Consider the following 12,796-nt stretch of genomic DNA (forward strand, 5'->3'; position numbering starts at 1 on the left):
TAGGGTGAGTAGGCATCCTAGAATGGCTTTTCCTTTGCAAAATGGAAAACCGAAAGCCATGCTGTAGAAAAGACTTGAAAGATGTGGAGCAGGTGATTTTCATTACATTTCCTTCAACTATCTCTTGGCTCAGGCAGAAAGCAAATAAGTTATTAGTAACGTGAGTGCTTTGCTGTAAATATCAACAGATGGAACTCCTAACTATTGTCCCAGATGTGTTCTGTATTGCAGAGCAAATCAAAAACGTCCCTGAGACCTAGTACACAGCTATGAAAATGGCCAGTGATTCTTATTCCTGCAGCTTTCAGAGTTAGCACACATCACCCGAAGCAGTCTGCCTTCGAATGGCAAGAGCAAACCTCTGTGTTCCTGCATCGAGGCCAGAACCGACTCCTTCTTGAGGAGACAGCCCTTGCTTACACAGGATGTAATGTCCTGTTTCAGCATGAAGCATAACACAGCTTGTTAAATGGACAACATACAGTGACAGGAAAGCCAGCCTCAGCGGTATTAGGAACGCTTCTTCTGCCAACATGGAATAAAGTCCCCATGGTCTGCTGAGTACACTACCAGAGTCAGCTTCTGTGACGGGGATTCCAGCCCCGAACTGCTGTTCACAGTAGGTGGTTTGGAAGGCTCCTTTCTGCCCAGAGCAACCCCACCATTTTTCTTAGTGTGTTTAAGATGCCAGCTTCTGTGACGGGGACTCCAGCCCCCAACTGCTGTTCACAGTAGGTGGTTTGGAAGGCTCCTTTCTGCCCAGAGCCACCCCACCATTTTTCTTAGCGTAAGATGCCAGCTTTATTTCTAACAGTTAGGTTCCAAGTCACCTGACCTACAGGCAGGATTTGTCAGGAGTTCTTAATCATAGTAAAAGCTACTGTAAGTGACTGAAACGCGTTTTTTAAAAGGACTAATTTAAATTTAAAAAGGAAGCTCCAGGAAAGGTGTTAGTGACTTTTTTGTTTCCAATTAGGGCAACTTTTATCAATGGTTTTCATAGCAATTAAGAACTTAGACTGTCACTTAGACTAGTAGTAATTTTCTATTACAATATCTTACTTTAACATTTGAGACGACTTTTTAACATTTCCCACTGAATTGTAGAAAAATGACATTCTGTAAAGTTTCGTGTTCTGACATGCAGCGGGGCGACTGAAGGCAGACACCAGCCGAGCGGGGGCCCCCTGGGATGTCGTTCTGCGGCCTGCCTGTGGCGGCGCTGGAGAGCCGCTCTCACTGGGGATCCTCACACACCAGGCACAGGGGCGGGAGGAAACAGCAGCTCCTGTTCCCCCCCAAACCCCAACATCCCAATCAGTGTCTTTGCAGGGATGTCACACTGAGTGACAGCCGTCACCAATCTCCCTTTTCCTATGAAGGGAGACATGTCTCAGAATTAGCCCAGTGAGCATACGGGCAGTTTACTCGGCTGTAGCTGCTACAGTATTATATGCCAAAGTGGATGAAAATGCAGAGATGTATTGAAAGGGGGAAATTAAATGTTAATGTACATATATTTATGTGTATTAAGATGTTTTATCAACCTAGAGTAGTAAAATTTTCCAAAGCAGTGGACTGAATAATATTCACTTTGTGGAGGGGAGTCTAGTTTTTATATTAAAAATCATTCTTTGCATTGAGTAGAACTGACATTTTTCTTTTAGAACTGACGCCAGAATTTACTTGAAAAATGAGGAAGTGAAACCATATGATTTATAAGTCTTTTAGAATTTTAACATTTTAAGGAACTTTATGCATCTGAAAAATTGAAATTGTATGTCTCATTAGCATTTCTCTAATAATTAATTTTGCACCACATAAGAATGTAGACATACGATTTGATCAGTTTGGTTTAAAAGTATATTTCTATCAGTCCAATATTGAAATAGCTCCATTTATAAGATTTACATATGAGTTAGCGTGTGTGTGTGTGTGTGTGTGTGTGTGTGTGTGTGTGTGTGTGTATTTTTCTTTTTCTGTGATGGAATCTAATTCTGTTGCCCAGACTGCAGTGTAGGTGGTCATAATAGCTCACTGTAGCCTCAAACTCCTTGGCTCAAGTGATCCTCCCACCTCAGCCTTCTGACTAGCTGGGACTACAGGTGTGTGCCACCAGGCCTGACTAGATTTTGTTTTTTTTTTTTTTTTTTGTAGAGATGGTCTTGCTATGTTGCCCAAGTTGCACTTGAACTTCTGACCTCAAGTGATCCTCCTGTTTAGGCCTCCCAAAGTGCTTGGATTACAGTTGTGAGCCACTGGTGCAAAAATTTGTTGTGGCTGAGCGTGGCAGCTCACATCTGTAATCCCAGCACTTTGGGAAGCCAAGGTCGGCAGATCACCTCAGGTCAGGAGCTCAAGACCAGCCTGGCCAACATGGTGAAACCACATTTCTACTAAAAAATTAAAAAAATTAGCCAGATATGATGGCAGGTACCTGTAATCCAAGCTCCTTGGGAGGCTGAGGCAGGAAGAATTGCTTGAAGCCGGGAGGCAGAGGTTGCAGTGAGCTGAGATCATGCCACTGCTCTGCAGCCTGCGCGACAGGGCGAGACCCCATCTCAAAAAAAAAATTTCCTTTTTGCTTACAAGAATGCTTTTACTCTATCTGGGCTTGAAGGTGTGTTTTGCCTTCTTTCAATTGTTACGTGTTTTCCTACCATAAGGAAAAGGCGCTTCATCTACACGAGACTCTCTGGCCTTGGAGGCCAAGAAACATGTTGATCCTTTTTGTGACTCTTTCCTCTGCCCAGCACAAATTAGAGGTCCATAACTACACAGCTTGGATGAAGACACAGATGAATTCTGAGTGAGTGTATAGGAGGCAATTCCCCATTTAGTTACGGATTGCTGCAGGTGCCAGCCCTGCTTTCACGGAAATTTACTGCTATGCAGGTGGGTGACTCCTGGGTACTATGCCTGTTTGCCTTCCTTGGAACTAAAAGTTGGCTAATTGAAAAGATAAACACTGAAGAAGAAATGAACATATGCCTATTAATCTTCATGGGACAAGTTAACAAATTACCAGCCAGCTTGAATTTTGCTGCAACTCACAGAATTAAACTTCCCAGAGGGCTCTGCGGCTGCCTTGGGCCCCAGGTGTGCATCCTGGACTTGGCTCCGCTCCCTCTCCCCTTGACCCTGTGTCCCCCAGCTCACTTACCGCACAGGGACTGCTCTGCAGGCATCTCACCCATTTCGCCCACCCTCCACCTCATGTCTCACTGTAATACCATCTCCATCTCTGCCCCCACCCAGCAAGCACCAGACTGACCCTGCGTCCCCACCACATGCTTGCTGGCATCGGCTCCATGGTGAGGCCATGCTCAGGGCTTCTCTCTGCCCAACAGCCAGCGTACCTCAGGGGTAGATGTCTGTTTCATCCACCTTTAACCTGATGGTGATACTGGAGAAAGCTCATCTCCATGGAAGGAATTCTGCACGGAATGCATCCTGACCCCCAGCATCTTCTGTGTGCCTCAGAGCCCTTACTGATGTCCTCCATGGCACATGTTCTATGCACACATGCTGCCGTGAGCCAGCAGGGAGCAGAGGCATGAATACCCCGCAGGCTCCTATGCCCAGGGGGTACTGCAGAGACCCCAGGGAGTCCTGGCACCTCCTGTGCTTACCACGATAATGACCCTTCAGGAGTCCCAGGCGAGTCACCTGCCCCCTGAATTCCAGTGCCCTTGTGTTCCACATGGGATTAATCAAGTGTGTTTTACAGTGTTTGTGAGGGCCCTGACAGGAATGCTTGTGATAACCCTGACAGGTATGTCTGTGATCAAGTGCGTTTTACCGTATTTGTGAGGACCCTGACAGGAATGTTTGTGATAACCCTGACAGGTATGTCTGTGATCAGGTGCGTTTTACCGTATTTGTGAGGACCCTGACAGGAATGTTTGTGAAGTGCCTCCCCAGCCCCAGTCAGCACACAGCAGTCAACAGTGGGCACTTCATTAAGGTCCTTTTGTTGACACGATTTTCTAAACCTTTTAAGCTTTCTTTCCAATTCCAATACTGCATCTATGGATAGACTCTGTGAAATATAAATTATAGAGAAAAAATAAATAAAATGTACTATAAAACGTAATTCACTTACCACTTCTTCATGAGTTGCATTTTCTACATTTATGCCATTAACCTGAACAGATGACAAATTAAGAATTTTGAGAATAATAATTAATATACGTTACAAGTAACAATGTGATAAAGTGAAGGATTAAAGTACACAATACTGACCTGCAGAACAGCGTCTCCTACGAACAACATCCCTGTCTGGTCAGCTGCAGGGTTGCAAAATTGGCAAAAGTGTTAAGAGAAATCTCAGCGATACTTTGCTTTGTTATGACATTTAAGCACAGTGTTTGCAGCAACTACAGTGGCCACCTGTGTGTGCCTGTGTGCATGTGCCCATGTGAGTGTGTGTGTGCATGTGCAGATGGGTGTGACCATATGTATGTGTGTGCACGTGTGGGTATGGATGGCATGCATGAGTATTTGTAAGTCTGTGTTGACATGTATGTGCCTGTGTGTACACATGGATGTGTGTGCGCATGTGTATGTGTAGGTGGCGTCAGGGGTATTTGTGAGTCTGAGCATGTGTCTGTGTTGACATGTATGTGCCTGTGCGTACACATGGATATGTGTGTGTGTGGGTGCGGGTAGCGTCATGGGTATTTGCGAGTCTGAGCATGTGTCTATGTTGACATGTATGTCCCTGTGTTTACACATGGATGTGTGTGTGCACGTGCATGTGTGTGGGTGGTGTCATGGATATTTGTGAGTCTGAGTGTGACATGTATGTGCCTGTGTATACGCATGGATATTGTGTGCATGTGTGGGTGGCATCATGGGTATTTGTGAGTCTGAGCGTGTGAGTCTGTGTTGATGTGTATGTGCGTGTGTGTACACATGGATGTGTGTGTGCATGTGTGGGTGTGGGTGGAGTCATGGGTGTTTGTGAGTCTGAGCATGTGAGGCTGTGTTGATGTGTTTGTGCCTGTGTGTACACATGGATGTGTGTGTGCATGTGTGCACATGGTGTGGGCAATGTTAACACACACACCAATACGCAGACACTTCAGGAAAACGAGACTGATATATGTGTATTAAGACAGCTGCTTTCCAGTCACAGAAGACTTGTTTAATGTGGAAAACAAATGTCACTTCCTCCTAATAAAGGATTTCGTTACAGGATATGGAAAATCTGATGTACATTTTTCATTAAGTGTTCAATAAACAAGGAATTTCCAAAGCCACTTAGCACTTCCCCTCATTCTCCTAAACGAATGTACACGGACTGCTCTAATCAAAATGACTGTACCTAGAATATTGAAGGCAAAAAAGAGGAAAACGTTGTATAAGAAAGTTCACTATCATCTATGTGGCATGTTTTTGCTTAACCTTTCCATCGTCATAGAGGCAGAGAGAGCCCCATTCAACACGACTGAACAAATTTGCACAAAATCTGAGGCTTTTTCCCCAATTTCTGCCTTCGTATAGGTTTGTTTCCATTGTAAGTCTTGTTTAAATAGTGAAAAACCAGTAATAACCTATTCTTTGAAAAGGGAATACTCTTGACAAACTATAGACAGATTAAATGCCAATTCTAAACACTACTTCTTGTGTTTAGCAAATATTAAATCATGCTGAAAATAAAGTGTAGTCTTCATATCACTGTACGTAAGAACGGTACCGATTCTGTACAGCAATGGTGCTGATTCAAACAAAGTTCTCATTTGCACCGAAATTTTCCATGGCAATGCTGCCGTAGCACATGCAGCAGTGGAAGCTCTTCTCCTCTGTGCCGTCTCCACGCTGCCCTCTCTGTCTCTCTGTCTCTCACTGTCTCTGTGCCTCTCTGTCTCTGTCTCTCTGTTCTTTACATGCTGTTGTTCCCCTCTCTAGCCACACCAGGGTGGGCTGCCTCCTGAAAACATTTATTGATTATCTGGAATAATGGGCTCTGAGCTGGGGCCTCAGAGGCATTACAACCCTAAATTTTAAGGGAATCAAAGCCTAACAGAAAAAAGTACCCATAGAACAAGTGGGTCCCATGTGAAATTACACATGTATAGTGACTATATAGATCATATACTATGGATTGTGGATTCCATGTGAGATTACTTGTGTAGTGATTATACAGATCACATAATTAATATGGATAGTGGATTCCATGTGAAATCATGCATTCACAGTGATTATATAGTGTATAATATGGATTGTGGATTCCATGTTAAATTACACATGTGTAGTGATTATGTAGATCACATAACATGGATTGTGCATTCCATGTGAAATTACACGTGTACTGATATAGAGTATATAATTAATGTGGATAGTGGATTCCATGTGAAATTACACATGTGTTATGATTATATAGAGTGTATAATTAATATAGATTGTGGATTCCATGTGAAATTATGCATGTGCAGTGATTAGAGTGCATAATATGGATTGTGGATTCCATGTGAAATTAGACATGTGTAGTGATTATGTAGATCATATAATTAATATGGATTGTGGATTCCATGTGAAATTACACATGTGTAGTGATAGATCATATAATTAATATGGATTGTAGATTCCACGTGAAATTACACATGTGTAGTGATGATATAGAGTGCATAATATGGATTATGGATTCCATGTGAAATTACACGTGTAGTGATTATATAGTGTATAATTAACATGGATTGTGGATTCCATGTGAAATTACATGTGTGCTGATTATATAGCTCATATAATTAATATGGATTGAGGATTCCACATGAAATGACACATGTGTAGTGATTATGTATATCATATAATTAATACGGATTGTGGATTACATGTTAAATTACACACGTGTAGTGATTATATAGATCATATAATTAATATGGTAGAGGGTGATCTGCACAGTGAGGTATAGGGAGAGGCACAGAATGAGATACAGGCTGAGGTACAGGGTGAGGTGTATGGTGAAGTATAGAGTGAGGTATAGGGTGAGGTATAGGGTGAGGTAGAGGGTAAGGTGTATGGTCAGGTATAGGGTGAGGTATAGGGTGAGATATAGAGTGAGGTATAGAGTGAGGCAGAGACTAAGCTGTAGGTTGAGGAACAGGTGAGCCAGGTGCACCTGCATGCCACCTCTCAGGTGTGGCCCTGCATGCCCTGGGCTTACTACTCTGGCCCGTAAGCTGTTTCCATGGGACTCTAGAAAAATGAATACAAAAATATCCCACATAAGAAACACATCAGTCATTAACTTATGCCATGTTCTAGTATATAACTCTCATCATTTCAACTCAAATAATCCAAATAATTATTGACTTTCAATGAAATTGATTTTGTCTAAAAACTATTGTTATTTAACTGCTAATATCTGCTATTTACAAAGTATAAGTATTTCCTTGCCCCATATTTCCTGAATTTTTTTTAGAGTCTTTTACCTGTAGTTGTATTTATAAAATAAAGGGAGATAAAATCTCTGTGGGGCATAAAATCCCCACAGCTCAGCAGCATGAAGTCCTATGAATTATGAAGCCAAAACATCTAAAAATTGTCACATCCTATGACATGAGTTTAATACAGATTCTGGCCAGCCCCATCCAGGTTATGAAACCTTCCCATCCAGGACGCAGCACCAGCCCTGCCCATGTTGCAGAGTCAGCCTCATCCAGGCTGGAGGACCAGCCCCATCCAGGGGACAGCATCAACCCCATCCAGGCCACAGAGTCAGCCCTGTCCATGGTGCAGGACCAGCCCCATCCACGGTGCAGAGTCAGCCCCGTCCATGACACAGGGTCAACCATGTCCAGGCCATAGAGTCAGCCCCGTCCAGGACACAGGGTCAACCATGTCCAGGCCATAGAGTCAGCCCCGTCCAGGACACAGGGTCAACCATGTCCAGGCCATAGAGTCAGCCCCGTCCAGGACACAGGGTCAACCATGTCCAGGCCACCGGGTCAACCCCGTCCAGGGTGCAGGACCAGCCCCATCCACGGTGCAGAGTCAGCCCCGTCCAGGACACAGAGTCAACCATGTCCAGGCCGCAGAGTCAGCCCCGTCCAGGGTGCAGGACTAGCCCCATCCAAACCACAGAGTCAGCCAAGTCCAGGCTGCAGTACCAGCCTTCTAATGAAGCTGTCCACTCTGGCTCTTCCTCCTGGGCCACAGACTCTGAGGAGTAGTCAAAGTGATTTCTTAAAACGCTAATCACATCATCTCACTCTCAAACTACATGTGGCTTCCAAGCCCCTGTGCTAGGTTCAAGCCTCTCAGGACCCCTCTGGTCGCCAAGACAGGCCTGGGTTCCTCAGGTACCTGCCTGCTGCCGCCCTCACCGCCCTGCTGCGGCTCCTCCCACACCTGCGCCTGGGGAGCCTTAAGCATCTCTTAGGGTCCACAAAAGCCTCCCCCCAGGGGCACTTTTCCTTAACTGGTAACCTAATGAGACCTCCCTGTTCTGCTCTACTTTTCTTGTAAGCTCTCATCAGGTGGTGTGTGTTTCCCTCCCTTCCTCCCCTCCCTTCTTCCCTTTCTTCCTCTCTTTCTCTTTTTTCTTCCTTCCTTTTTCTTTGTTTCTTTTTCTTTTTCTTCTTTCCTTCCTTCCTTTTTCTCCTCCTCTTCCTCCTCCTCGTTATTCTTCTTCCTCTTCTCTTCCCTTCCTTTTTCTTTCATTTTCTTCCTATTTATTGTATTCCAGGGCCCTCTTATAAAGCCTGGCTCATTTTATATTTGTTTAAAAAAAAAAAAAACAAACGCGGCTGGGCTCGGTGGCTCACACCTGTAATCCTAGCACTTTGGGAGGCCAAGATGGGTGGGTCACCTGAGGTCAGGAGTTCAGGACCAGCCTGGCCATCATGGTGAAACTCCAACTTAAAAAAAAAATGTACACATTGAAAGAGTCTAGATTAAACTTCAATGTAACTGAGTAAAAATGAGTTGCAGTATGGACATGCAGCCCTTTTTAACCTCATTTTTTGAAACATAAAGATCAATTCATTTGCCACATGGCTGAAATGCATCTGTAAACCAGAAATAATGGATGATTACTTGTCAAAATATTCTTTCTGAATACATATTTCCATATGTTAGCCACAGTCAGTGGGCTCCTTCTGGCCCCTGAGCCTCAGAGACAAAAACCTGCCCTAGCATCTAGTTAATGGATCATGGCTGAGGAGGCCAAGTGGCCAATTAATCATCATACTTCTCAATCCTGAGTTTAAGAAGCACCGCCTTTATTAAATGCCTACTTGATGCATCAGAAACTAAGCTTCAGGTTGTCTAAAGGTATAGAGATAAGGCTGTTCTTACCAAATTATTTTACACCATGGTCTGAATGGATCTATATGAAATAAAAATCTCTGTGCATTTAGAGGCACTGATTTTTACAAAACGAACTTTAGCTACTTGTGGAAAGTGGTCATTGAACAAGTCCAGTGGAGGAGATAATATGTTCTTAAAATGACAGCTACGTTAATCACTCAGAGTAACTGACTTATTAATCTCTTTGTTTATGAACGCCAATGAAGACACATCTGACTTTTCTAACCTAAAGCAGAAAGCAGCATTTTGTTTTGTCAACAAGCCACATGTGTGCCTGAGATCCTACAGAACAGCGGAGAACAAAATGCATAACCAAATTCCCTGGAAAGAACGGTATCTAGAGTTTTCAGAATGAGCTGCTATTTCTTGCCTGGAACTAACGCAATGAGGACTATTTTGTTCTAGAGTTGGTCAGCAGCCGCCTCCAGATGGCAGGAAAACTCACATAGGGCAGCAGCCTCCCTGGACCCGGGCTTTTCTGCAGGGCCTGGGGTTTAATGAAGTGACGATGAACTGCAGCCTCCTCACCCAGCATGCCCATGGGGAGCACAGCAGCACTAACTTGAGGGGAAGTCCGCTTCATTAAAACCTTTCACAGATGCTGAGAGAGTCCTGATGGGCTGAGTCAATGCATTTTCTGTTTTGATTTGAGCTCTGAAGCCACCCAGGGACCTCAGTCTGGGAGAAGCACAGCTCAGGGCTGAGTGGTCCTCACTCGTCTCCCACGGGGAGAGCTCAAGGCTCTGCAGGTCCTGAAAGCTTCCTTACAGGCATTGAGGCAGTGGGGCTAGTGAGGCCCCCAAGGAGCTGGTACATAATTTTTGTATGCACAAACATAATATTATAAATTCTCAAGTAATGAAATTAAAATGCCAGCAGCAATCCAGGTAAATAGCAAAGCACTGGCTTACAATTTTTGCAGTTTTTGCAGAAAATTAAAGGATCCAATTAAAATCCTTAAAGAAGATGTGCAAATCCTTCCTTAACTAAAACTCAGGAGTTTGAACAGCAGAAAAAAAAACATAATTGTAATGTGATGAGACAACGCTTGTTGACTGACTCTCCATTCTTTCACCTCCATTTTCTCCCTCCGCTTGCAGTGGGAGCAGGTAGGCTCCCTCAGTTCTGGAACTGTCACTTGGGTTAGGCATTTGGCAACTAGGCAAAGGGAAGTCCGGCCTATCCTCAGGCCCCACCAGAGTCCCTGAGCAAGAGTAACACTGCGTGAAATCACTATCTCTTTGTTACTGGCTTTTTTGCTGTTTCCTCTTGCCTTCTGTTTGTGGCAATAAGCTGGGTTATTAAAACCACTGATAACTGAATTTACAGTAAACCGTAAGTTCATCATTTCCAGAATGCTCAAGGTTCTTAAATAGACTGACTGTACTAAATTAGCTTAAAAGCTATCAAAATTCAAGTGCTATCAAAATTTTCACAGAAGGTTAAGTCATGATTGTGCTTCGGTCCTAAATGTAGCTTAAGAAATAAACAGACCAGAGAAATAGCCACACATCATGGAGCTGAATGTAGTTATTCACAGCCAGACTTTACAAACAACATTAAAAAGTGCGAACGTGTTTTTGTACTACTCATAAAGACCCACCTAAAAAGAAAAAAGAAAGAAAAAAAAGTGTGAACGCTTGTGAATTGTGGGCTTAAAACCAACCTTCTTAAGCAATTTTGGTTCAGTGAAAGGGAGCAGGAAGGAGAGTAACTCCCAGTTATTGAATGAAAGATAATTACAAATACTTTCCAATTAAATCTGTGAAATGTTTTTCACTTGAGGGCCATTTTTAGCCTTAAAAAAATGAAAAAGTGGCAAAATGAGTAATAAAATATAATCATAAAAGTTTGATTTTAATTCATAATTTTAATTAATGCCCCGAATTAAAATGAACTATTTGGTCAGATTAGCAAATAGTTAAAATCTGCAAGATTTGCTGATTTTAGCTGAAAAGTGATTCTAGTTAATTCCTATGGTAATACGGCCGCTGCCTCATTATACAAAATGGAAATACAGCATAATGCACTTTAATCCATATATTCAAATTTCTGCAAAAAGTTATAATGAGGTAATATTTTGTTTTATTATACTTGCTTTTTCAAGATAAAGTAATTATAGGGTTATCTGAGGTCATGTAAAGGTACTGTGATCAAGATTTTCAAACAACTGTGTTAGGAACATAAGTTTTTTCTTGAAAATTAATTAGAATGTGTAAAGTTCAGACACTTCTATTAAATATTTATTCACATATACATGTGGGTAGCATTATATAATATTCGTTACCAAGTCTTAATATTAACTGAGTTAGATTTTATTATTTATTTGAATTAATAATGACTAAAATTACTGAGCATTTCTTACAGGTCAGACAACCTTCATAGTCCTTATGGACTTACTTAAACCACATCACACCCCACTTATAAGGCGTAATTATCACCCCACAGTGAACATTTCGGACCTCAGAGTCAAAATTCAGACCACGCACCCATGCCAACAGCTGTGCATGTCAACAGATTTGACACTTAGCAGAGAATGGAAGGCACAGAAGACATATGGTATGATTTTAATCACTGTGAAGTTCGAAACCAAGCAAAACTAAACAATGTGTCATGTGGGGACACATATGTGGTCGAACTGTAGAGAAAAGCAAAAGCATGGTTCACGCTGACCTCAGGAGAGAAGGAGCAGGTGCAGGGCATGGGGCTCTGGGCGGTGCTTAGCTCTGAAACCAGAGGGAGGGTGAGTGGGCGTTTGTTTGCTCTAGAGGTTTAGAGGGTTGCATCATGTATACTCAGCTTACACATTTCTCAGCTTCTTACACAGCTTACGCTCAGCTTACACAGTGGAGGGTAGCTAACCCACTCAACAGCAGCTGACCTGCACCCAACCCCGCCATTCCCCTCCAGAATTACTCCCTCAATCCCTACCCACTGCCTCCAGAACAGGCAACCTAGAAACAGACTCAGACTCACGGTTTACTTAATACCCGGATACATGATCAAAAGATAACGTGACAAAACTTAAGGGAAAATTGCCTACATCCTCTCTTTAATTAACCATGGACATTTTCATATAAAAATATAACTTCATGATGCCACCACCAAGAAAGAATTTTTTGTTTTCAGGTAATTTGCATGGTGTTGAAACAGCAGCAGCTGGGGTGATCCGAGGTCATTCACTGAGTCTAAAAAGGAGTGCTGCTTTTCCTCAACTTCCCTGTGGCTCTGACTATATTTGTGTTCTTGGGTTGCTGTCAAACCTATTAACCCACACATATATATGTTTGAAAATTATCTGATCAAATAAGCTCTAATTTTATTTTTGAAATAAAAGGTTTCTGAAGCTTTAAATAAGTTTACAGTTCAACTTAATATTTTGTAAAACAATGTAGCAGAGACTATGTTAAAAATCAGTATAGGAATGTGTATTTGATAGTTCAGAGAAAAGCAGTTAGCCTAGAACATAGGTGAAAGTAAA

At 42.7% G+C, this 12,796-nt stretch overlaps 1 protein-coding gene across 1 annotated transcript in view; it reads right to left on the minus strand.

Annotated features, from left to right (window-relative positions):
• The window catches only part of SNTG2 (syntrophin gamma 2), a 339,371-nt gene that overhangs the window by 174,699 nt on the left and 151,876 nt on the right, over positions 1 to 12,796 (minus strand). Inside the window, exons 5-6 of the mRNA XM_032294284.1 lie at positions 4,246 to 4,289; positions 4,106 to 4,147 (exon numbers count right to left, since the gene is read on the minus strand). Coding sequence (XP_032150175.1) covers positions 4,106 to 4,147; positions 4,246 to 4,289 — 86 coding nt within the window. The remainder of the gene's footprint in view (positions 1 to 4,105; positions 4,148 to 4,245; positions 4,290 to 12,796) is intronic.

The sequence above is a fragment of the Sapajus apella genome, unplaced genomic scaffold (genome assembly GCF_009761245.1).
Source record: "Sapajus apella isolate SASKATOON/1434 unplaced genomic scaffold, GSC_monkey_1.0 scaffold31, whole genome shotgun sequence".
In the NCBI taxonomy this organism is placed as follows: domain Eukaryota; kingdom Metazoa; phylum Chordata; class Mammalia; order Primates; family Cebidae; genus Sapajus; species Sapajus apella.